We start from the raw sequence: 27,543 nt of genomic DNA on the forward strand, positions 1-27,543 counted from the left end.
CTTTATTTGATAATAAAAATCCCAACCCTGCTTCACCAAATTATAACGTTGACACCACCACTACAGACTAGCTCACCAAAGTCTAGGGGATGTATGGTTGTTAATAAACCAACTGTATATTTAAAAGCTAGGAACTGTGAACCACTGGAACTGAGAGACTTAAAATGATTCTTTAAAAGGTTTCCGCTGCCACCATATTACTAATGCACGGGCTGAGGTACCATTGAAAGGTTGTTCAGTAGCACACTCTGTGCTACTCTAGTTTTCTTAGAGGCTGGTAAAAAGGTGACTTGAATAACACTTTTACCACAAAGGTATTCACACTGAGGCTGATGTAAGTTGATAAAAATAACAAGAATGTTTATTGAACAGACTTTAATATTTCAGGTACAAATGCTTGATGGTTTCAGTAAAAATCTGGCATAGAAAAGCTTGTGGTTACGTTTGAGAAGAGATCTTAAAAATTTCTGGGTTTCAAGTCTTAAAGTTTCAACACAGAAAATTACTTCAGGAAATGAATCTCTGACAGTAACTCCCACAAAAATCCCCCTTAGGAATCTAGTCAAATCCTGAACTAGCCTTCCTTAGGAAAAGAACAGACCACTAACTGGGTTCTGCTCCACACAGTATTCTAGCTATACCTCTCTATAGCTACCCTGAATACTAAACAAAAGACTGATCCAAAGTCCTCCTTCAAAACCCCAAACTGCTCTCACTAACACCCAACATCTCCGCTCTACCCTTTCCAAGTTCCAACACCCAACTCTGGCAAATTGGGAACTCAAGCCTCAGTTTAAAAGTCACTTTTTTCCTTCAGAACACTTAGGCTCCGCCCCCATCTTTCTAACCAATCCTAGACTTCTGATTTTCCCTCCAAGACTAGAACACACCCCCTTAAGGCAAACCTAACCTAAGATGGCATCTCCCTGTCTCTCTTCAAAATGGATGCCGTGGCTTTGCCAGGCCCACTCTTCTAGGCCTAAGCTAGCTTGCCAAAGCAAGGGATTCATTACAGCCTAACATTTGCAGTTACACTGGTTCAATATAAAATATAAATCTCAATATAAAAAAAGAGATGCTGACAGGGATTATTCTTCTAAAATATTGCAAAATGTTATCATTAAATTACAAGTAGCAAAGGCAGGGATTTCTCAAAATATAGAATGGATAACTGCAATTTTAGAATTTAAAACAAACTTTTTAATAGGTCATGAGACTGCAATGTATGGGACAAAGAACTATAGTATTGATGGAAGTGGTTATGTTACAACTTTGTATTTTGTTAACTGCTGTCATGTTGACTTCAACTTGCAGTAACTCTATTAATGAAACACGTCTAAGTCACCCTATCATCAGTCAGAAACCCAAGACCTCAACTGAGTTGACCAATCTGAAATGTGGTATTTCTCTTTTCCTCCTGCCTTCTACCTTACCAAGAATTGTTATCTTTTCTAGTGAGTCTTGTCTTTTTGTGATATGGCCAAAGTACTACATTCCCAATTTAGCCATCTTGGTGTGATTTGCCCCAGGGCCCATTGTACTATTCTCCCCAAAATGACACTTAAGTTTTGCTTGTTGTAAAAATAAAATATAGGCATATTTATAGGAAAATAAACAACACTATAAAACATATGGGGTATTTCTCATCTACACTGATCTGAAATTGACTGAGAGAAGCAATAAGATTCACACTACTTGCATAAATGCTTAGCATCATGAAAAATGAAATAAGGTTGAACACTGTGAAAGCCATTCACTGCATGGTTATCAGCCTCCTCCCAGTAGACTCAAATCAAGGGAAAGCTTCCTGAGAACCACCTTCTTAAAGTCCCCCCAGCAACAGCAAGAGTATCCCTCTGGGCAGATAAACCAGGAAATCCCAATTGGATGGCCCCCCAGGAGGGTCTTCCTCCAGGGGCAAACCAAGAATGGGCAACTTGGTAGTCCCTGAACAGATTCAGAAGTGGAGTGGGCAGATCAAAAGACAACCTGATAAAATGGCACTACCTAAAAGAATCCCCCAACTTGTGTGACTGTGGAACAGAACAGACAACTCCACATCTGATTGCTTGTCCACTATGCCCTGCCTCATGTACAGAGGAAGAATTGTTGGAGGCTGCAGCCAATGGCATTGCTGTTGCCCGTTTTTGGTCAAAAGATATTTAGCTGATTGTGCTCCTTCTATTTTTATCAGTTTTTCACTAATTTATACAATGCTTTTGACCTGAAATAAAGAAATAAATCATGAAACTAAGACACATATATTATTGATATTACTAGTGGGATGGTATTTGATTTGAGTGATTTCTATCAGGTGTTTTACCTGTATATTTGCTATGGAAATTGCTATGTAGTCTCTGCCACACCATTAAGAAGCTCAGGTACAGTAGCATATAGCAGAATGTCACAGTTTATGGTGGTGAGATAGACTTTTAGACAAGCATGACATGGCAGCACACTTGTTTAAAAAGAAGATATACACAAATATTGGTGTTTCTTTTACATAAGCTCATATATTCATTCAAAAATATAGAGATATGTAATCAATATTTTTCTATTTTAAGGCTTCTAACTAAATGACCAACACATGCTGCTTCTAGATGCCATCTGCTAAACTGGAAACCTGTTTCTTACTAAGAGAGTTAGATTCTTTGGAAAGCTGTAAATGTTGTGTTTGTTTTGGAGCTACCACTAGATTTCCAGTGAGCACCATCTAATAATTCTATTGGACTTTATTTATTATTTATTATTTATTTATTTCACAGTTTTGTATACCGAGCTTCTCAACCTCGTTGAGGGACTCAGCCCGGTTTACAGCCATAAAAACATATACATTCATTAAAATAGCATATATCACAAATTACAAAACAACTTTAAAAACACTAAATATAAAACTACAGTGGTCAGTCGTCCTAAATAAGATGGATCTATATCCACTTCCATCCAGAGTCCTATGGTGTTGTCTTATTCCTCGAAGGCCTGACTCCACAGCCACGTCTTCACCTGTTTCCTAAATGTTAGGATGGATGGGGCGGTTCTGGCCTCCAGAGGGAGAGAGTTCCAGAGTTGTGAGGCCACCACCGAGAAGGCCCTGTCCCTCGTCCCCACCAGCTGCGCTTGCGAGGCTGGTGGGACTGAGAGCAGGGCCTCTCCAGATGATCTTAGTAATCTTGATGGTTCGTAGGGGAGAATACGTTCGGAGAGGTAAACAGGGCCGGAGTCGTTTAGGGCTTTATAGGTCAACACCAGCACTTTGAATTGTGCTCGGAAGCTAATTGGCAGCCAGTGGAGCTGGCGTAACAGCGGAGTGGTGTGCTCCCTGTATCCAGCCCCCATTAGTAATCTGGCTGCTGCGCGTTGGACTTGCTGCAGCTTCTGGGCAGTCTTCAAAGGCAACCTCACGTAGAGAGCGTTGCAGTAATCTAAGCGGGATGTAATCAAAGCGTGTACTACCGTGGCCAAGTCAGCCCTCCCAAGGTATGGACGCAGCTGGTGCACAAGTTTTAATTGTGCGAAAGCTCCCCTGACCACCGCTGAGACCTGGGGTTCCAGGCTCAGCGATGAATCCAGGAGAACTCCCAGACTGCGTACCTGAGCTTTTAGGGGGAGTGTGACCCCGTCCAGCACAGGCTGTAACCCCGTACCCTGTTCGGTCTTACGACTGACCAGGAGTACCTCTGTCTTGTCTGGATTTAGTTTCAATCTGTTGTCCCTCATCCAGTCCGAGACAGCGGCCAAGCACTGGTTCATGACCTGAACAGCCTCCTTAGTGGTAGGTGGAAAAGAGTGATAGAGTTGGACATCATCTGTGTACAGATGACATCGCACCCCAAAACTCCGGATGATCTCTCCCAGCGGCTTCATGTAAATGTTAAACAACATAGGGGACAGTATTGAGCCCTGCGGGACTCCACAGTGCAATGGCCGAGGAGTTGAGCAGGAGTCCCCTAGTGACACCTTCTGGGAGCGACCCTCGAGAAAGGACCGGAGCCACTGCAAGGCAGTACCCCCGAGACCCATTTCCGCGAGGCGTCCCAGAAGGATACCGTGGTCGACGGTATCGAAGGCCGAAGAGAGGTCCAGTAGAACCAACAGGGACACACTCCCCCTGTCCAGTTCCCGGCGCAGATCATCAACTAAGGCGACCAAGGCTGTCTCAGTACCATGTCCCGGCCTAAAGCCCGACTGTGCCGGATCTAGATAGTCCGTGTCCACCAGGAATTCCCGGAGTTGCGAGGCCACCACACGTTCCAAGACTTTGCCCAAGTAGGGGAGATTGGAAACTGGCCGAAAGTTGACGAATTGAGTGGGGTCTAGTGATGGTTTTTTCAACAGCGGTTTAATTACAGCTTGTTTTAGGCTGGCTGGAATCTTGCCTTCCCGAAGGGAGGCATTAACCACCACCTTTACCCACTCTGCCAAACCCCCTCTGGCTTCTTTTACCAGCCAGGAAGGGCAGGGGTCTAGGATGCATGTGGTAGGTCTCGCCTCTCCCAGAACCCTGATGACCTCGTCGAGTTGAACAGATTGAAACGAATCCAACAAAACTGGACAAGCAGATGCTTGAGTTACATCCTCAGAGACCGCAGTTAATGTGGTGTCAAAGCCCGTGCGGATCAAAGCAACTTTGTCCGCAAAGTACTGAGCAAATGCTTCACAGCGCGCTGTCGAGTCGACAGGGGACCCACTCGAGGTGGGATTCAACAACCCTCTGACTACTCGAAACAGTTCTGCCGGACGATTCCTTGCGGACGCAATATTGGCCGAATAGAAAGCATTTTGCGTGGCCTCTCTTAGATAAAGGCGTAGACGTGTTCGGTTTGGCTCGCTGGGCTCTTTCCTCCACACGCTCTCTAGCCATCTCTTTGTTCGCTTTAGCTCTTTGTTCGCTTTAGCTCCACCAGCTCCTCGTTGAACCAAGGGGCAGGTTTCGCTCGGCGACTTAAGAGAGGGCGCTCCGGAGCAATCGTGTCTATTGCCCTAGTCAGCTCCCTATTCCAGTGAGCGACCAGGGCATCGACAGAATCATCATCCAAGGCAGCGGAAACATCCCCAAGAGCCATCAGGAATCCTTCTGGATCCATAAGCCTCCTGGGGCGGACCATCTTAATGGGTCCACCACCCCTGCGGAGGTTAGATGTTGCAACGAGTCTAAACCTGATCAGATGGTGGTCGGTCCATGGCAAAGGAGAGATTGACAGCTCCTCCACACCGCCACCTTCTTCCCAGCCCTGACAGAAGACCAGGTCAAGTGTGTGTCCAGCACAGTGGGTAGGGCCAGATACTAGTTGGGACAGCCTCATAGTTGCCATGGTGGCCATGAAGTCCTGAGCCGCTGCTGAAAGAGTGGACTCCGCATGTACATTGAAGTCCCCCAGCACAACAACCCGCTGGGACTCCAATGCCAGGCCTGAGACCAACTCTGCAAGCTCAGGTAGGGCTGTTGAGGTGCAGCGGGGTGGTCGGTACACCAACAACAGCCCTATTCTGTCCCGGTCCCCTAGCCTCAGGTGGACACATTCAAACAAGGTCGACTGTAAGGCTGGGCCTCTGATCAAGGAGATGGAATCTTTATAGACTATTGCAACTCCGCCTCCCCGCCCCCCGGATCTCGGTTGGTGCTGCACAGCATAACCTGGTGGGCAAAGCTGGGTGAGATTCACTCCTCCAGCCTCGTCCAACCAGGTCTCCGTGATGCACGCCAGATCTGCCTTTTCCTCCAGTATCAAATCCTGGATGATTGATGTTTTCCCATTGACAGATCTGGCATTCAACAATACCACCTTCAATCCCGGAGGACCGTCTACCTTGGAACCCACGTTTACCAAGTCAGGAGCACATTTTGGAATTTTCCTCAGCATTTGTTCACGAATTGGCCGAATTAGTTTTTTATCTCTCCCTTTCCCGTATCTCCCCCTCCCCATCATAACTTCTATGGGGGCCCCCCGAGAACTGGAACTCTCCCCCTCCCCACCTCCCCCTTTCTCTACATCATGACACTCTAGAATTGCACTGTTATATAGCATATCATTAACCCGGCCCGATGGCAAACTATCAATTTCATCGTTCTTATAGTTCCACTCCTCTGATTCATAGAACCATCTCCAATTTTCCCCGGCCATTTGACCGTTACTGGAGAAAATTATAAAGTGCGTGATGTAAAGTGTAAATGCAAGCTTAACACGACGGTCCACATATAACATTGCAATTAGCAGTCCACAGGAGTTCCTCCGTTAATTAAAGTGCTAGCCCATTGTCCGTCACCGAAACATGAGGAGGAGTAGGATTGCAAAGGCCTTCACTTACAGTGCAATAACATTGGCAAGAGTTCGGCAATTAACAGTATTGAATCCGCAACCAAAAGGGTAAGGGCAGTGGAGGTGCAAATTGTAAAAACAAAGTAGTTTGGGAGGTACTAGCCACTACTAATGGCCTTCGGACAGCCTGCAGCTGTTGGTAATCTTCCAGTAGTTAGACGAATCAGAACCGCCCCAGTCTACAATTACACTACACCCTATTAAATCCACTACCAATTTAAAAATGCAGAGATAATGCTGAAAAACAATAAGTGAGTCAGATAGATCTAATTCCCTAGCTGCAGAGGTTTCCTATTGGATGGAGGAAGGACGACTGACCCTTGGCAAGCCGAGGATGTATGGTGTCAGGTGATGGCTGACGGATGGATACAGCTATTAACAGATATTAACAAAGATTAAGGCGCAGCTTCACAGTTAGGGGTCGCTTCACAAATAGGTATCAATAGGCAGCTTCACAGACCAGAAAAGCAGTTTCACAGATAGAAATCAAGCAGGCTGCTCCGAGCCTAAAGGAGTAGCTCTACACAGTGTGTTCACAAAAAGCAGCTACACAATAGTTCTCCAGGGAGCAACAACATAGGCCAAAGGGCGACTTCACAGAAAGATATTCAAAGAACAGCTTTACAGTCTGGAGGTGCAGCTCCCTCTCCCTGAGTTCTCACGAGCAGCTTCGCAGTATAATCCGGAGTCTAATTAGGGTAGGGATGCTCCACCACGGTTGGATACAGATATTCACAGGTATTAACAGGATATTAACGGATATCAAAGAGCAGCTTCACGACTAAAGGACCGCTTCACAAATTAGGTATCCAAAGAGCAGCTTCACAGATAGATAAACGAGAGCGACTTCAAGTCACAAGATGAAATGCTGAAGCAGCCACACAACAGGAGCAGCAACACAACTTGGAGCAGCAACACAACGCTGGAGCCAGGAACAGTAGCAGCACCAGATGAAATGCTGGAGTCGGATCAGCCACCCAACAGGAGCAGCAACACAACCGTCTTTCTCCTGTTCTTGCAGGCAAAGATGTTAAGCAAAGAGCAGCTGGGAGACAGCAGTTTTAAAGCCTCCTTCTCTGACCTGCTTCTCTCACTGGTGTAGGAGTGAGTAGCCAAGACACCCTCTTTCTCCTGTTCTTGCAGGCAAAGATGTTAAGCAAAGAGCAGCTGGGAGACAGCAGTTTTAAAGCCTCCTTCTCTGACCTGCTTCTCTCACTGGTGTAGGAGTGAGCAGCCAAGACACCCTCTTTCTCCTGTTCTTGCAGGCAAAGATGTTAAGCAAAGAGCAGCTGGGAGACAGCAGTTTTAAAGCCTCCTTCTCTGACCTGCTTCTCTCACTGGTGTAGGAGTGAGCAGCCAAGACACCCCCTTTCTCCTGTTCTTGCAGGCAAAGATGTCAAGCAAAGAGCAGCTGGGAGACAGCAGTTTTAAAGCCTCCTTCTCTGACCTGCTTCTCTCACTGGTGTAGGAGTAAGTAGCCAAGACACCCCCTTTCTCCTGTTCTTGCAGGCAAAGATGTCAAGCAAAGAGCAGCTGGGAGACAGCAGTTTTAAAGCCTCCTTCTCTGACCTGCTTCTCTCACTGGTGTAGGAGTAAGTAGCCAAGACACCCTCTTTCTCCTGTTCTTGCAGGCAAAGATGTTAAGCAAAGAGCAGCTGGGAGACAGCAGTTTTAAAGCCTCCTTCTCTGACCTGCTTCTCTCACTGGTGTAGGAGTGAGCAGCCAAGACACCCTCTTTCTCCTGTTCTTGCAGGATTCAAACCCAGATTCTAACATCCTTCCTCACAAACACTCTGCAAGCAACTCCATTAAAAATAACCCTTCTAGTAGTTCTGAAGAACAGCTCATATGAATGCAACAAATTTGCAGACTTGGTTTTTAGCATTAAAACAAAACTATTTGTCTGCTTTAAACTACATTTGAGATAATGGAAGTATTCCTTTACAGTAGGACCAAGAGGAAATAACATATATTCAAAAATGGGTATAGATTAAATTAAAGAAATAGAGTGAAGTATAAACAGGTGAATACTCAAAAGGAAACAGCACTTAAACAGCAGAGAAGCCCAAAACAACTCCTACAATAAGAGGTAATTTTTTAAAAATCCTTTCAACTGTAAGGGATCTCTCAGGAAGTGGCTCTTTTGTGAGATGGGGTAGATTTAAGAAGAGATTTGATGAACTTTGTTCATCTAAATGTTTTGAACTTCAGGTCCCAGATGTCCCAACCAGTTTGGAAGCTGAAGTAAAAAAAAAAATCTAGAAGACCAAAATCTGGGAACAACTACTCAAAAGTCTGAAGAAAACACAGCACACTGTAACCACATGTAATAATACTATTAACATCTATTTGCAAAGAGACCTTGGGAAAAGATACTTTCAGGCAAGGAAGGATCAGAAGAAATGTACTGCAAGATGTTTCAGTTGCTTCTTTATATTTCTCTTCTGTTCTAGATATTTTTTTCCCCACAAATTGAAATATTGAATGCCAGGGAATGAATTTCATACAAAAAATGGCTGATGAGGGAAGTGTGTAAAGTTTCCTCCTTCATCTTTCTCAACTGTAAAGTACCTTCAGATAAAGGAACTACCAAACTACAGTGTTGAACAGAGCAACTATTAATGGAAGTGCTACCTCCATTTTTGTGTGGTATAGAATCATGATAAGTAGAAGAGAAGAGCATGTACGCTGCAATCACAATTAGTGGAATTTGGTATTTATCCCCTGCATTAATCTAAATTTTAAAATGACCTCCTAAAATTTTGCATATTTGACCATCTGTAATCAGAGATATCGATGTGTGTTTGCTGCAAAACAAAAACCAAAGACTTATGGTTGTTTAAGGAAGCCTACGGTCTTCTGAATATTCAACTCTAATTTCTCAAGTCAGCCAGCATGGCAAATGCTTAGGGATTATGGGACTTGTGCTGTAATGATACTTAGATAGCTGGCACTTAAATCTTATAAAGCAACATATATCATAATACTTTTGTTAGGGTTCAATCCTATGTATACTGCATGCTCGATTATGTGGAAAGGAATTCCACTGAACCCAGTGGGAGTTACATCTTGAGATCACACACAAACAAAAGAACGTATTGGTAGTATGTAACATGTCACATGGCAAAGGTTCTTTAATCTCTAGATTACTGTTCACTTTAACTTTTAAAAAATCAAGGCATAATTCCACTTACCTTGCAATGAGTTGAAAATACAAAAGAGATACATAAAAGGAAGATACAGTGGCCCCCAGGCAAAAAACGCAAAGCCCCATGTCATTCCTAGGAGGAAGGTCAAGCTAATAACACTACGAAGATTCCTCAATATCTCTTCCCGCATAGTCCGATTGCTCCGTTTTCCATTTCTCCCACATATTTGCATCATCACAACAACAAACATGGCAATATTCATGAGAAACATGACTCCAAAGTATCCAACGCAGGTCAGATAAAATACAGTATTGTCTTGAATCCAACAGCTGTAAAGAAAGCACCCAATTTTGGTTAGTCCTGTGTATTAAACTGGTAGCCCACTTTATTTTCATTACTGTTAGATGATGCATATATAGTCATTGTAATATGTCTACTACATCTTTAGGGCAGGGTCCCAGAATGATGGTGGTTTGAGGAGTAATTATGTTATCTACCTGTTCCACGTGGTTTCCAATTTCCCTGCAGATACTACTGTAGCAGCACAAGAGCCAGCTACCCACAAGCTGTAAACATGTAGCAATGACAACATCAATTGGATGTGAAGTGTAAGTTCTAAATTTTGCAGATCTATTGCTAAAATATTAGTCCCTGATGCTTCAGTTTATATGAAGAGTTGCTCAGAGCAAGTCTTGTCTCAGTCTCTGTTTCTAAGACTATGCCATGCTGAGTATATTCTGTTGCGGCAATGATACAGGTTTCCTTATGTCACTTAAAAACTGTTACATTCTGACACGGCTGAGCTCTTTCATTCTCAGGTGGAACCAGGGATACACATAAATGCATGAAGCCATAAACACGCACTAGATTTTTTTTACAAAAAAGCCTGATGCATGATACTTACAATTCATCTCCACCTTGCCCTTTAGTATTTTTGCCATACAAATCCTTGTTGTAAATGCGACTTGCGTTTGCATTTGTGCTTGCTAGAACAATGATTATAACAACTCCAGGCAAGCCTGTGATAAGAGAAAACATCAACATGAAAGTACACAAAAACTGCAGTGCTAAACCACAACACTAGTCTTTCAAACAGAAAAAAATAAATTATACAGCAATAACCTTTTAAAAATCCCTTTGCAATATTTAAAATGCCATTTTATATTTATCCATATACACATTTAAGTGATAGTTAACAATAACAAATCATGCCATCCTGTCAGCATCCACATATGTAACCCCACTTATGCTCTGATTCAGACATTAATTGTAACTGCCAATGTTTTACATTATATAGCTGTGGCTTCTATGTGTAATTAGTTACAGATAGGCAAAAGCCTATCAAAAGGTAACTTGCAACTGTATATAAACATTATATATATTAATATGGTTATGCTGAAACCACTGTGGGTGGTCTTCTTTCTCTGCCAGTTTAACACACACAGGACCTCCCAAGTTTTCTACTGGAAAGAAGGATCAGACTTTTACATAATGTTACAGAACATTACATTCCAGCCCGCCTATGGTCGGAAGTATGTAGATTTGCCCCACTGTTAATGAAATGATTCCTGTCACTCTGTTCCAGAATATTTATTGCTTGTTCTTTTTGGAAATAATTTAGTAATGGAGGCCAATAACAAAGACAATTACATGACATCTAATTTTAAATTAGGTAGTTGTTGTACCCACTTGATTTATGGTTTTGTGTTGGTTTTAATTATTTTGCACACAACAGTTCCATTCAAGCTCTTACATTTCTTTCCAGAAGCCCAAAGTTTCAGAAGCATAAAAAGTGAATGGGTGCCTTGTTTTATGAATGGAACAGACATTGGTCCAAATTGCCTTCTAGTGCAGAAGGGTTTAAAGTGAAAATTAGCCCCTCCTTGAAAAAAAGTAAAAGTGTATGTTTTTGAAATCCAAACATAGTGCCCAAGAAGTGGACTCAGATATAAAGAATGGATTTTTTTAATGACAGTTACAAATATGTAACCTAAAATTACCACTTCAACTGTTTCATATTTGTAATCCTTATAATTTAGGGACTATGAAGGGATGTGAAAATTCCCCAACACCCACTAACTAGACAGCACCTGCAGTGATTGACAACAATTTTAAGTTGTTCTTCAGTCAACAGGGAAGCTGCCAGTCAGCATTTCTAATCCCATGCCCCCCCCCCCATATTATGCAAGTGATCTGCAGCACAAGAGAGAATTGTTACAGGGACCCTGATTCTGTGTGTTGCCCTAGATAACTCTCATAGAAGAGGGTGGGCCCATCAGATAGTGGCTTTCTGAATGACTTCCAATAAGCAGAGATTGGGGAAAAATGTGACACGATCCACTGCATAGTGTTGTTTTTGTGATGGTTCAATAGGTAATGTTGCTTTTGCTTTACTAATGAAAGATTTCCCATTCTATAAGATTAAATGATTTAGGGCTGCAGGCAAAAGTAGTCTATGTTAACAGAATTTATCTTTATAAAATAAGTGATATAAAATGTTATGGTACCTTATTATTTCCTCAAGATTCGAAAGCTCAATTTTTCCCTCTCTCTTAGGAGGAATATATGATTTCCAATTACTTCTTCCCCTACTCCCTCCTAATCCAGAATTTGAAAAGACACTCTTGAGAAGAATTAACATAAAAACACTGAAACCCCCATATGTACCTGAGTAATGGAAGAAGGATCCCAAGGTCCCTAACCATCCTTCTACCAGAGTAATTATTATTTGTTAAACAAAGCAAGCAAGTAATACCTCCCATAAATAGAACTATTCATCCTAATCAAAAACGTATGCCTTGAATACAAGGAATCTGCAAGATGGTTTCTTTTTCCATCTGCAACTTCCTCTTGTCTTTGAGAGGCTGCAGATTAGGAAGGAGAAAACTATGATATCCTTATGGCAGAACATTTCTTTTTGTATTCAAACTAAGCTTCCAATTTATATTCCAACATTTTTAGAACATTTTTCTCCTAGATCCAACTATTCCAAATTAAGTGAAATTTCCAATGCTTTAAAATTACATGTTGAGTAATGAAAAAACTCCCACATAACCAACTCTCCTGGAACTCTATCTGAGTTAATATATTTAAAAAATAAATAATAATTACATGAGTAATTCAGGAGATACACACACACACACACACACAACAGTATATTACACAAAAATGTGTATTTTTCCGCAAATATACAGTTCTCTGCAATAATGTTTTTTGCGCAAACAGATTTCAAAGAAAAAATAAACCAGAAGTGTAAAAATCATCAAAAATGTATTAAAATGCTTGTACCATGCTAATTTTACTGAATTTTCATCTATAAAATGTTGTATATAGTTAAAAAAAGAAAAAAGAAGGTGGTAAAAGGAAATGGGCAAGGTTGAAAAATACTTATTCGAAGTATACATTTACATTAAATAGCTCCGAATTTTGTTTGAGTAGAAATTTTAAGTTATGCTGAAATTTAAGCAATGAGACCAACTAACTGGAAAATGTAGGTTGTAAAATTAGTACTTACCCCAGCCAATGATGCAAAATTTTAGTATATATCGCCGAATGTATGTATTGAACACTTTCACTAGAGCTATATACATGTGAACTGCTTCCAATCCCATCCAGGTAAAAGTTGCTAGAAGGAAATAATGCAAAAGGGCAGCAATAGCGATGCAGAGACCTTCTATGTCAAATGATGCAATCCAGCCATCGAGGAGGAAGGCCAAGTTTAGGCAAAGCAATGCTGTGCTCAAATTCATTAGGATTTTGGAGGGATAATCTCTTCGTAATTTTCTAGTGATAAATGGAAAACAAATATTATATTATACAACTAAGCATGACTTACACATTATAGAGACCAACTCTTTGGGACACAATAGGTGCACTGTTTACTACAGAAAAGCCTGATACCCATCAGTGTGCTTAACTCTTTTTTTCCAAATCACCATCACACATTATTCCCAAATCCATATATCTTCACAAGAACAATTTCACTTCAGAACAAGGTTTTGGTTCTGCAAACTGCAGGTACTCATGACCTCTATCAATGCATCATATAAATTCTATGCAACTGGGTACTACTATATGAAAACTACAAGTAATACGTAACTTTGGCTTGAAATTGGCTAGGGACATACACATGTGTAATTGTCCCTTGTGCATGTAGATGTCCTTTTTAGGCACTGGGGGGGGGGGTGGTATTCCCCTCCCCCCACCCCAAGCATGCAAAGCCACCCCCTAACAGGTTATAGTAAAGCACTTGAGGCAGTGAAAATGCAAGACAACAACAACAACAACAACAACATATTCTGTCCTATTTCCCCAAGGGGACTCAGGGCTGATCACAGTACACATACACAGCAAACATTCAATGCCGTTTGGACAGACAGGACAATGGCAGACAGAAAGGAGGTATATTGTGTTGACGCCCAGCTTTTTGGTGCCTTGGAGGTTGTGCTTGAATCCAACCACAGGGGGTGCTGTTGCTCCATCTTCTATGTTGAAGAGCCATCAGGACTTCCTCCTTCCTTTTGGTTGCCAGGCATTTTCTGATCTTTTTATTTTTAAGGTGTCATAAAATACCTCCCCTGATTTTTAGTGGTACCTAATTTCTTTACTCACTACTCTAAGCTGTTTTCAAACTGCTTAGGTAAGGAGTGATCTGGGCTGAGCATTGGGTGCTCACACCAATCCAGGGCTTCAAACTGGCAACCTTTCGGTTGGTAGATCTTATCACTGCTGGTGATTTACCAGCTGTGCTAAAGCCCAGCCCTGAGAAATGTCTGGCCATGTCCCCATTGTTAGAGGCACAATGATTACCCTCGACTTGTTGATTGTGCAGATACCCCATTCTGAACTCAGAGGATACAACTGTAATGGCTGGATTTTTGCAGGGAGCTCCAAAGAGAGGCAGAGACAATGCAAGGGTGGTCCATAATACATTTAGGCGGATTATCTTTTAAATGCATGATACATAAACTGACAACTCACTTGTATCTACTTGCCATAATCTGACTTTTAAATTTCTATTTTAGGAAATGGAGACACTGAAAAAATAGTATAATGAAAACAATGACATAATCTGTAATGGCAGAGCAAATACTTACTCAAAAGCAATATATGTCAGAAGAGTTGCAGCTGAAAATATGGCAGATATTCCACAACCAATGTATGTTATGAATGTTAGTACTTTGGTGTTTTCAGGATCTATTTGTGGAGCAGTTCCTGGTAGGTCCTATACACAAAGTGAAAAAGAGATATATACTGCTGGAAATACATTTTGGAGAAGCCTGTTTTCATTTTCTGACAACAACACTGGTGAAAACTCCAGAAAAGTTGGCTAGAAACATACTTGATATATTTAGTACATAGCTGTCACACCTCTGGTTTCCTTCCTAAAATTCCTGAGAAAATGCAGAGGTAAGTAGTGTAACAGCTGGAATATAAGCCTCTATTGTTCATATGATTTCATCGAATTGTTTTCAATAATGTGAAATCCCTCTACTTGCAATTTCACATTTCTTTAAAAGACCCGATACTCTTGATGCTTCCTCTCTTGTGAACACAGTACTTCAGCCTTTGAGGAAAGCAATGGGAAACCTCTTCTAGATAAATATTTCCAAGACAATCATCTGACAGGATCAATTTGAAGGTACATTAAATCAGCACTCCCCCAGTTTCTGCTTGTTAGGTTCTGAGTAAAAATGACAACAGTGGATTAACTCTTTTTCTCAGTGTTGGATCCATTTTCAGTGAGGAGACAGTGTATGGTGGGATATTTAATATGCTTAGCTCGTAGATGATTTCCAATTCTCACACAATTCTCACACAAACAGATTTCCTGCTGGATCCCAGTGCTCCACTTCAGGAAGCTGCTGCCAAGGAACGGCTTTTCATCTTCCTTTCAGGTTTTCTGTGATTTAATTCTTCCTATAATCTCAGTTATTTTTCCTCACAACTCTCATCTAGCACCCCTGTAATGGTAAAAATGTTTTTTGCTCTCAGCCCCAAATATGGTTTGGTTTTGGTTGGGAAAACACAATTCTTCTTTCAATGACTGTTTTCCCTTGCCACACATAAACTAATTGTGTAAGGTCTTGCAGACACACCTACTGTATAGTCCCTGTGCTAAATAGCAAGCCTCTATGGCACTTTTTATATTGGTCTGTGCTCAAAGTTGACTCATCCATTTCTTCATCACCTATTGCAACATGACGGTGCTCGTTCTGCATAATCCTGCCACTTTGAGAATCCTTTCATGAACCAGCTAGGTGTGTGCTTTGCTATTAGACAATGCCAACACTAGAATGCTAATGAAGATCTGTTTTTCTCTTTTAAATAAACAAGAAAACTAGCAAAAGCCTGTTAAGTAAGGAGCTTGGTTCTTAAAACCTAAACATTATCTACAATCATTTCTCTTTCTCTTATGCCTATCAGTTCAGAAAAGATAGTTTAGATTTTTACTTTTTCAGTGCTCTATTAAGAAATTATTTTGAAAGCTGCAAGTCACTTTACTTGGTTTTTCAAGCAATAAAGTGATTCATACATCTTGTAAACAAAGAAACAAACAGGAAAGAAAGCAAACAGAATAGCAAAGAAGGTTCTGTTTTCTGCCTACCATTCTGATCAGTGCAGGTTAAGTATTCCTTAATCTGTTTGAGACCAGAAAGTGTTTTGGATTTTGGACTTTTTCAGAATTTGGAATACATGTATTTGCATTATGTACACACATCATGAGATATATTGGAGATGGGAACACATATCTTATGCACATAACCCGAAGCAAATTGTATACAATTTTTGATTAATTTTGTACATAAAACAAAGTATGTGTGCTCTGAACCATCAGAAAAAAGTTATCATTGTCTCAGCCATCCATGTAGACAAGTGTGGAGTATTCTGAATTCCAGAATTCTGGAATAGAGATGCTCAACTGTATAATTACCATAGATAAGTTATAAAAGACCCCAAAAAAACCAACACCATTATATTCTTTACTTAAATATAAAACACTTAGAAATGGAAGTATTGTTTCTGATAGTGCCATTTGGGAAACATCTGTTTAGTAGTAAGTTCTGTTGACTTCAACAATATATATAGTATGTGGGATTGCAACTTCAGTAATTTCTAAGATGTAAAATCTAACATTCTATGAGCCTTGCACCTTATTTATTTAAATATTGGGCACCTTCCTTTCTCCCTATAAGCAGTTCATGGTACCTATGAACCACCATTTACTTGGGAAATATTATTCTAATCCAAATAATTAATTAAAGGAAGTGAACTCACTTATTGACCACACTAATGAGTACCATGTGCCTTCATACATGCCAAGGAGCTTTCCTGTGAACAGTGTTCAGCACTGTCAGTTTGAAAGAGAGGAAAAGCCTGCCTGCACAGAAACAACCAACCTTTAAAGAGGTGTTGCTGATCCATAACATCATGTCTTTTTTCTATTTGTAAAATGTTTAGGTGTAGATTGAGAAGGTGCCTACATTTCTTCACACACTAATCGTTGCTAACTGGAGCCATTGTTTCTAAATGTAAATAAGAACCCTGGAGGAAAAAGAACTCTGCAATTTAGGAAGCCAGGAAATATTATAACTCTCTGACTGGAGCACTGCCAGGATTCCAAATACTTTCTCCTCGCTTCCGAATCCCCCACAAAAGAACTCACAGCAGGAGAAAGAACACATTGAATTTAAATGGGCCTTTTCCCACAAATATGTTCAAGTGGAACAGAACAAGCTTAAAGGGGGAACAGAAGGGCTTGTGATTTTTGTCATATTTAAATTCAAGCAAGATGTGAAAAGATCTAATATACTACTATGCATGTGGAAACCAGACATTTAATCTGATGACTTTAATATCTGGTTGGAAATCAAAAACAGGAATGGGGAAATCCAGTCTCACGTTTTATCATAGCTCTTCCATATATACCAATTAAGTCAGTAAAGATGTCAAGTGGAAAAAAATATTTCTTCATTTCCTAAACAAATCTTCTGAATAGAACTCTCACTTACCATCAGTACACCAAAGTGTGTAAGATGTGAGCATAAGCAAACTGTTTCATCCTCACTGGATGCTGCTTGTAGAGTACAACCTGTTTTATTCCATCCTCCTTGGCCCTCTATTGAAATTAAGAAACAGAAATGATGGTGATGATGAAGACTCTGATTTTTCAATCACAATGTATGTAAAGTAATGAACACAAATTATAAGGACACAAAATGAAACAATATGAAAGAGTCACAGGCTAATGTGGTGGGGTAATCCTCACTCTGTCCTACAGTTCTTATAAACCTGCTACAGAAGACTGGTGTTCATTATCACTGAGGGAAGCAATGAATGGAAGGAGGCAGTTAGTAGTGGAATAAAATACCAGTGCTACTGACAACACAAATATGTTTTAGTCCAAAATATAAAAATGGATTACTAAGCAACCTGAAAATTATAAAATCAGGCATTGAAATAAAAAAAATCTTTAGCAGCTACTTGAAGTTTGAAAGAATATGGGAGAATATACTCAGTGTCAACCACATTTATACCACAATCTAGTTCCCATCTGTGGAGACTGATTAAGAGGGCTGTCAATATGTGAGCAGGAAAATAATCAAAAGATCTCTTAAAATATGGCATACAGGAACAGACCATCTGAATGGGTATTTGTCCATATCTTACTGACTGATTTATTGCCCCACCCCCCTCTATCATTACACTGTAGTTAGGGTTGGGGTATATATATTGGCATACAGCTAACTGTATTCAATAAAGGCCAAGATCCTATGCTTTGCTCATAGAACTCTAATGGATGACTGTACCCATGCTTGGATAAAGTAGTTTCCTAGTGACCTATCATACTGCCATGCCCATGTAGAGGATGGGGAGGGTGTGAAGGAAATGGCAGTACTTGCTTTTCTCAATTTCCAGTGCATTCACTGGAAGCATGGGGGGGGGGGGTAACAGCTGATCCTTTCTTCCAATTGTAGTCAGATACTGCCAGCTCTTATCCCTGGCCAATAAATAACCAAACCTTCAACGCAGACTTGGAAAGGGAACCATTGTATATGGCAGTACTAGATTCTTTCTTGCACGACACATTTAACACACACACACACACAATCCCAGATAACATCTTCATATGACACTAACAGGATTTCAATCAAAAAAGATTTCAAAAGTAACAATTGCCATATTTTTTCCCAAATACGAAATAAGGGCAAGCTCATACTTACTGTTTTTGTTCATATCCCAAAAAGCACAGGTAGGGTTAGATGTCTTCTAAATATTTACACATGCAAGAATGAAAAAAAGGATTTGTAAATATTGTATCTCTGTTACTGAAGACACAGCATTATTAAATTAATGAAATCTTATAAAACATTGGGTTAAAAGTCTTCATTTATGTGTTTTTCAGTTCATGGTTTAAGTTATTTGAATTAGGAATCAGAGAAGGTAAGGAGGGCCTGACTATATATGATGTTAAATGAGAGTTTATGTTTATTGGTGCAATGGTGGGTGAGTGAGTGAATGAGCAAGGTATGTATGAGTGAGTGGGGGTGGGCAAGCAGGCAAACAAGCGGAAGGAATGGGTGGGCAACTGGGGGTAAAGGAGGTGATAGAGTGAGCAGGGAGTGGGAAAATAAGTGGGCAAGCAGAGGCAGGATGGCGAATGAGTGAGCAAGCAGGGTGGGAGAGTACGGGGCAAATGACAGCATGTATGCCAGGAGAGAGGGTGCTGCATGCCCTTCTGGCATGTTTCTCATTGGTCTGCCAACACCGAAATAGCATAACTCAGGGTGTGTTCACCTGAATTCTGTGAAACAATAATTTTTGAAGACAAACATACTTTTCCATGGCAAGCTTTAGGCAAAAATATTGTATCTTCACTTCAGAGGGAAAGAAAAAGATACTAGCAGTGGGGTGAATTTTCTTCCATTTTAATGCCACATGGCTTTTGGACAATATTACTAATCTATTAATACCAAACCAAGAATCCAGATTTCTTACCTGACTTTTGTCATTCTTAACAGCATGCTTAATTGTAATCTTTACAGAATCTTGGAGATCACGGATGGTAATATTGCCAATGCTGCATGCTACCACATAACTGATTAAACTGGTGTTACTGCCAGCATCCTTTAAAAATTAATTTTAAAAGTTAGCAGGAAAAAAATATTGTGTTGAGTCCTTCAAGAGGTAAATGGTTTTGTTTCTACATGTTGCCAGAATAAATAAGTTGTCAGCACATTAACATTTAAGAACACCCATTATAAGAACATCCTGTTTATAACATTAAATGGCTGCTTTCCCTTGGATAATGTTTTTTATTTCCCTTATTATCGTAACATATAGTGTTATAAGGACAGCTTGTATGGCTGTTTCTAGAAAACTTCTGTCTCAGCTACTTTTTGTGAGGTAAACCAGAGTTAACACTCAAACAATGCTGATTGATATCTAGTTCTGACTTAATTAGATCACTTCCGAAACCAAGAATGTCACAGTTTTCTTATCTTATTAACAACACTTTCTCCAGGGGAAGAAGATTATCTTCATTTTTGGCACTACAAGTAACAGCACAGTTGCTCCATAAAACATGCTAACATATAACAATTAGGGATCTAAATTGGTTTTTTTTTTTTACATTTGTTTCATAATCTCATGGACAAAAAACAAAAAAAAACTAATTTAAGAAATAAATTACTATTATGAGAATATATTTTATTTACTGTTTCACAAGAGCAACGTTGTTGTTCCTGTCCTGCTTCCCCTAGCCAGCAGCAGTAATAGCAAAAAATGGTTGATTTTAACACAAAAAATGTTGTTTTTGCACATTCATACCAGAACTATTTCTGTCCAAAATGGTTATTTTATTCAAGCAAGTTATATTTTTTAGCAAAAATGCCATGTCAATAAGAAGGACCTGAAATGTGCAAAATAATTAAAAATGTGCAGAAACCCTTTCGTAATCTCCTCAGCATGGGAAAAACATTTTATACCTCATCAGCAACAGTAAAATAAGCAAATATTTATATCCCTGTTAATGAGTGCCAACAGAAAATGTAGGTAAGCTTTCCAATTCCCATTCAAGAAAAGTTTCTCTGTATACCTCAGGTGCACTAGATCTTTGGTATCTACTGGGGTTTGGTTCCAGGACCCCATGAATACCAATATCCATAGATGGTGAAGTCCTATTATATACAATGGCATAGTAAAATTGTGTCCCTGATACAAAACAGTGAAAACAGTTTCCTTTTTGGAATGCTTTCATATTAATGGAAGACCCCAGGGCTTCTTTTAAGGTTCCTAAGGGTCCCCAGCACCTCAATAGTCTTGCATAAAATGGAAGCAGTTGGACAACTGCAATTCTGTGACAGCCAACACAGTCTCCTATCTCTGCATACCCCTGGTTTACATGTATGTATTTGTTTATACTGCAATGGTTTTATTTTTTGTGTTTTGTACAATTACTCCAAAATGATTTTGAGGAGAAGCGATTTATAAATACTATAATAAATATAGGAGGAATTTCCCCACGTAACCCACAGTTTGATTCAGCTTGTCTGAACAATGCAAATAAATATTAATAAATATTAATACATTTATATTAATAAAAACAATGTTTCAGCTGAGTTTAGATCAAATAGAAAATCATGAATTAGTTTACAAATGATAGTGGAGGTTACCAAACCCTTTGTGATAGCTGTACTTGAGAAAGAGAGGGTGGAATACACCATTCTGAGGCTTGCTAATGCCTAGTAATGTTCTGCTAAACAGTAATTCAGTATTGGACAGGAATGGAAAAAAAAGGTTCTTCTCCCAAGATGTGAACTCTCAGAGGCTGAGACTAACCATAGCTAGGATCAAAGTGGCCTTTCTTTTTCCTTGAGTGTTAGCTCTAACCTTCTCCAAACAAGGCACGGTGCTTTAAAAGAATACACAAATGGCCTGGTCATACATTTTATCACTACTTTATAGTTCAATTTTCAGACTAAGTAGAAGTATACTTTGCAAAAAATACTGAAACTAATTTGTTGCCAAACAATATGGGATATATGAAAAGCCTAGAAAGAATCCTTCACAGAACTGACTCTAAAATGTTGTGCAAATCTGGAGCACTCTTAACTTTCTCTTATTACTCACACTTCTAATTCTGTCTTTTTACATGTCAGTGATAAAACAATAAAACCAAATTGACAATAAAATCATATATACAGATAAAGTAACATTTTGTTTAGCTTAGAGCTACTGAGTCAGAGGAGAGACAGATCAATTATAAGGCTGTCATTTTTAATCATTAACTGAAACTGGTACTCATTACCAAAAACAAATATGAAGATCACTTAATAACAAGTATTGATTGTATTATGGAAGCCCCAGTTACAGACAGAACAACTTTAAAGTGATGTGTTGAAAGATTATGCATAGAGAAAAATGCCACTCCCTTAAGCCCCACTAGTTTTTGACTGTCACAATAGGTTGTCTGCTCCTTTTGCTGTAAAGAAAAATGCTTCTTACTGATACTAATGAGAAGTAAAAATAAGTAAGTCAGCTCTAGGGCTTTTGAAGGGAGAGGGATCTATTTTGTTGTGCAAACTAGAGGTAGCATAGGGCACTAGAAAGGTGGCTAATTCTTTCTCCCATAGACAAGAAAATTTGCAGCACACTCCAGTCATTGGGCTGGTTTTCTCGAGAGTTCAGAGTTACTCCCTGAATGAATAATGTGTCACCACAACATGACAATTATTTCCTAACTGCTATCTCCCTCTGATTTTCCGGTCTGTTGTAAGCTTTCTTGTGGTCATTAGAAAGGAATTTTTTAAACGCTGGAACTAGAGATTCTACAGATATGGTTGGGCGTATTTAAGAAGGTGGTGGAGATTCATGGCAACCTGCCAAGCAGGATTATGCTTCATATCGACTCACAGTACTAATAAAAAGTACAATATATGCAAGTACAAGGCTGCAGAGTTTGTGAATGCATTGAAGACAAAGGTCAGTAGAAATAATTTATAGAAAACATGCTGTTCACTAAAAAAACAACAAAGCTTTTTATTGAGCATGTAGTGGAATAAAAGAATATTTTGTCACTAATAATCTTCTTAAACTCAGGATATCTTATTAGCATTAGGACATTAAGATCATCTGGGGAGGCCCTGCTCTCGGTCCCGCCTGCATCACAGGCGCACCTGGCGGGGACGAGAGACAGGGCCTTCTCGGTGGTGGCCCCTCGGCTGTGGAATGCCCTACCTGCAGACATCAGACAGGACCCTTCGCTGTTGGCGTTCCGGAGGAAGGTGAAGACCTGGCTCTTTGAACAAGTGTTTGGCTAATCAGTGCAATGGAATATAGGAACACGGTGCAATCGTACATAGGAATATGGAACAAAGGATTACGAGAATGGATTCTGATTTGTTGTTGAGGAGCTATGATAATGATTGTCTATTTATATTGATTGTTATGTAGAATGTATAATGTGTTTTAATCTGCCTATGATACTGTCTTGTGATAATTTGTATTATGTAAACTGCTTTGAGTCGCCTAAGGGCTGAGAAATAAAGTAAATAAATAAATAATAAATAAATAATTTTGAAAGAAACAGAATAAAGACAATTAATATATCTGCAAAATTTTGTTTTTAAGAAAATATCATCCCACAAACTTTCATATTTAATTGAATTCAATGAGATCAGAATTCTACTCCATATATATAGCAATATTATTATAGTCTAGGCCTAGCCCTTACTTGGTTTATTTTCAAGAGATCTCAGTATAAAATCTATTAAGAGATAATAATAATTTTTATGAGGGAGCAAACTGAGCTGATTCAACTTTCCACTACCCATCCGTCAAAACAGATCAGATATTAAGTGAACAAATCCAATTGTTGTCAAAAGGGAACTGCTGTGCCAGGGCTCTGTCAGCCCCTTATACCCAGGCATCAACCAACCAGAGTGAAAACCATCCAGGCACCAACAAACCAGAGTGCCAGAAGGTTTGAACAACTCACTGGCAGTTCCTGACACAAATCATCATCATCATTTTATTACTTATTAATCGCCCTCCATCCAAGATGATCTAGGCGATTTACAGGCTAAATTGTAAAGGATAAAAATACATACATACAGATATTGATAAAATTAACATAGATCAAAAGCTCTAGTAAAAAGCCAGGTCTTAAGTGCTAGGGTAAAAGGCCCTAAATCACACATGGCTCTCGTATAGGGTGGCAAGGAATTCCATAAGGTAGGGGCAGAAATGGAAAAAGCTCTGCATCTGGTACTTTCCAAGTGCACTTCTCTAGGACCTAGTATATAAAGTAAGTCCGATGATGGGAGAAGGTGAGACGGTCCCTAAGGTACGATGGACCCTGGCCATAAAGAATTTTAAAGGTCAGAACTAGCATCTTATATAGACCACGGTAATTAGTTGGAAGCCAATGCAAATGCTGCAGCACTGGAGTTATATGGCATTTCATGGGTGTTCTTGTGAGTACTCTGGCTGCCGCATTCTGAACAATACAGAGCTTTCGGGTTCATAGGGGCTGCCCCAGCAGTGGCTACTCCCTAAGCTCCAACATACCTCAGATTGCAATCTTGGCACATTCATTATTGAGTGAGTCTATATCATTATAGAAAACTTTTAATTTTGTGTAACTCTGGGAAACCACGACCTTTCAGTTAGCACATTCTGAGACAATGGTGCAAACAATGGCTGTGTCAGCTGAAATGGCAAATTAAAGACTTCCTGTTCCAATTGACTAAGGAAATGTTTGAAATGCCTGCAGAACTTAGGTTTCTTCTTCTATGTTAGTCCATTTCTATGGACAGATAATTGGCAGGTTAATCAACTCAATAAATTCCACTGTGTTAGATGATTTACCCTAATTTTAGGGGAAAATATGGGAGCGTGAACTTTATCTTTTCCTGGGGTGTTGGACCAAAAAATAGCTGAGAGGGTATATGTGGCCCTTTATTTACAGTTTATCCATCACTGTCATATAATTTACTTCCTCTCTGTATGGTCCACAAGGCAAATGTATATCTGGAGTAGAAAAACAATTCGCTTCCATATATGAAGGTTAAATTCTACCTTTTCATCTTCTGCGGTCCTATTGTTACTCAGCCCCCACTGACCAGTTGACAGTTTTAAAAATCAGTATGCTATAATAACTTATTATGTATCCACACAATTTGTGGTATGTCTAGTTTGGCTTTCAAAGAGTTCTGACAGATACAACTGTATAGTTGGATACATCCATTCACATGAATTTGAGCCCTGTTTCTTGGTAATTCTCAGAGCCTCTAAGAGAGTGTTACTTTTTTTTCCCAGACACCAAATTGTCACTATTCTCTTCCTTCTATTACACTACAGAGAGCCAAACAGATCAAAATCAACAATCTCACTGGTATCAAGAAGATGAACTACAGAATACTTATTCTCATCATATTATTTTTAAATAACTCATCATACTAATCCCAGTATTGAATTGAGTGTGCCCATATTTACCTGGAAGAGTCCACTTTTATTGAAAAAAGTAAACTGAGCCCTGGATACAGTTTCAAGATCTTCTTGGCTTAAATTCTTTAGCAAGCTTTCAGGCAAAACTACAGAGGCCAGGGAATTCTCTTGATTTTTGTCAAAATCAATCTGGAATATTAATAAAATTGCATAAGATAAAAATATCTTATCCACATGGAATCACGAAGATATATATAAATGCATAATTATTTAGTCAATAAATAAATTACTGACTAAATCATTTATTTTAATAACTAACAATTCTCAAGAACATAATAATTTATTTCTGTCACAAAATTTGAAGATAAGTGAATTAAACTTTTCCTCCAGTTTGAGCATATGTTTTATTCTCCTGTTGCCTAGGTTGCATTATGTTAGTCTAGCTATTGTGTTTTACTGTTGCATTTTTCTTAATTTTTAATGCTCTTTTTATACTTAGTACTCTCACAAACAAAAAAAAGTGCAAAGCCTCAAAGGAGTACTGAAAAAGAAAATTCCTGGTGATGATTACATTTTGGGTTATCTTTCCCAAATGGTATTCAAACAATAATAAACCATAACAAAATGTACACTCCATAAAATTAACTGAAAAAAATCTTAGGCTATGGTGCTTCTCATCTTATATTTTAGCATTTCCTATTTCTTGTTTTCTTCTCATAATTTCCCTTTGACATTTCCTTTTCTAAATGGCAAGTGGGTCACCAATGTAATTACCCCAAAACAATAAAACATGTTTTCATTTATAAAAACATGCTCTCGTGGCATGCATAATACTCTGTGAGACACTTCCCGATACATAGAGGTTTTTTGATTAGCAATCCAGGAGCTCAAAATGATATATCACTATTAAAATAATATACGTAATAATCTAATGTAGAATATTAATATATATCTAATATTCTAGTTACATAGTAAATATTGCCATATAAACATTGGTGCTCTAATAATTAAAAATATTTTAATTTTGCAGCCCAGACATAACTTGAGCAAAACAGAATAATCTGTTTCTTGCTTGAATATTCATATACTCTCAGATATGTGAATAACAATGATCAGTTCTTCTTGTTTTGGTTCTGACTGAAAATGATTGAAATTTTACTGTACATGAGATAGAAGATGACATTGAATGTTCAGGCTAAGCTTATCAAAATGCTTCTTCAAAACAAACTTCATCAGATACAATTTCTGAAAGATTAAGATAGCCTTATTTATACAATAGATGTGTTAGGCTGGATGTTCTGGAATCACATAATAGGTTTCTCATTTTATCTACAACTGACAACCAAACAGGACAATACAGCACAGTACAATCTAGGAGAGATACTTTGCCAAAAACAGTATTAAATTTTGAGCTGAACCATTGCAGACAATTTTGCAAGTTTATATAGTTATATGTTGATGTATTTGCTGTACCTGAAAATCTGAAGCATTGTTCTGGGGGCCAACACTGAAGGAAGAGCCATTGAACAAGGTTGAATTCAGTGAGGAAACACCAAGTGCCAAGTTTTTTGCTGAGATGCTCATGGAAGGTCCTGTAAACTGAATCTTCAGTGCTAAAGCATCAATGGTTTTTATAGCTCTAAAATCAAGCAGAACATGATTATTCACCTATCTATCTTCATTGAAATAATTCGATAAACATCATGACAGTGAGAAAAAAACCTCTGCAAGTATTCAGCACGTGGTACATTTTGTTTTGCCATTCATTTTCCTGCCAATACATCCTGAAAGATAGACTAGAGATGGAACATTTATTATTGTTTTTTCTCAGGCCAAAAAAATGGAAAACCACACTCGGACGGTTAATAGGACAGAGATAAGCTTGTGCAAGTTTCTCTACATATTTGAATGTCCCCAAGTGTTGATGAATTATTCTGTGTAGAAAAAAGGGGGGTTTTTTTGGACAAAAACTTGTTCTCTATATAACTAATCCAGAAACAATTTCATCCTGGGACAACCCATATGCAACCAACACACAACACCTTAATGGTGAGAAGGAAGTTCAAAATTAGTGAGCTCCTCCTCTGACTGATATAACCAGTTCCTTCATAAAAAAAAAGCAAGAGAGGAGGAAAAATGCCTCCTTTCTACTTCCTTGTCCTTTTAACCCAACATGACAGGCATTTTAATGCATTGTATTGAACTATTTTCCTTGTTGTTGTTTTTAAAATGAACGGGTATTGCCCCTTTTTTTTTGTTTTGGTCTCTTTCATCCATTAGCAATGATACTCAAATTACTACTACTGATTTAGCTGTATTCATCCATGGCCTGCTGTACTTCAGCAGCACCAGCATTTTTATTATAGACAAGCTGAGAGACAATATATAAAAGCATCATGATGACTCTTTTTGGATCTCCTTTTGGCACATGCTCCTTCTAACTACACTCTCTCTTAGTCAGGATTCTTTAATTCATTTAAAAACCGAGCTTCTGTTTTTCCTCTGTGAACTGAATGTATGTTATCCATGCAATTATAGCAAATACTGATTTTGAGCATTTTATTCTGATTTTTCCTAACACCTATATTCAAAGATAAATACTATTTTAAGATCAGAATAATTGATTT

At 39.1% G+C, this 27,543-nt stretch overlaps 1 protein-coding gene across 6 annotated transcripts in view; it reads right to left on the reverse strand.

Annotated features, from left to right (window-relative positions):
• The window catches only part of ADGRG6 (adhesion G protein-coupled receptor G6), a 117,975-nt gene that overhangs the window by 10,903 nt on the left and 79,529 nt on the right, over positions 1-27,543 (reverse strand). For all 6 annotated transcript variants that reach the window (XM_060753479.2, XM_067466326.1, XM_060753478.2 and 3 more), the window contains 9 exons: positions 26,390-26,555; positions 24,965-25,105; positions 19,466-19,594; positions 18,691-18,736; positions 17,479-17,585; positions 14,563-14,690; positions 12,981-13,249; positions 10,371-10,485; positions 9,512-9,795 (listed from right to left, as the gene is read on the reverse strand). In XM_060753479.2, the coding sequence (XP_060609462.1) occupies positions 9,512-9,795; positions 10,371-10,485; positions 12,981-13,249; positions 14,563-14,690; positions 17,479-17,585; positions 18,691-18,736; positions 19,466-19,594; positions 24,965-25,105; positions 26,390-26,555 (1,385 nt within the window). The remainder of the gene's footprint in view (positions 1-9,511; positions 9,796-10,370; positions 10,486-12,980; positions 13,250-14,562; positions 14,691-17,478; positions 17,586-18,690; positions 18,737-19,465; positions 19,595-24,964; positions 25,106-26,389; positions 26,556-27,543) is intronic.

This window comes from Anolis sagrei, chromosome 1 (assembly GCF_037176765.1).
Source record: "Anolis sagrei isolate rAnoSag1 chromosome 1, rAnoSag1.mat, whole genome shotgun sequence".
NCBI lineage: Eukaryota > Metazoa > Chordata > Lepidosauria > Squamata > Dactyloidae > Anolis > Anolis sagrei.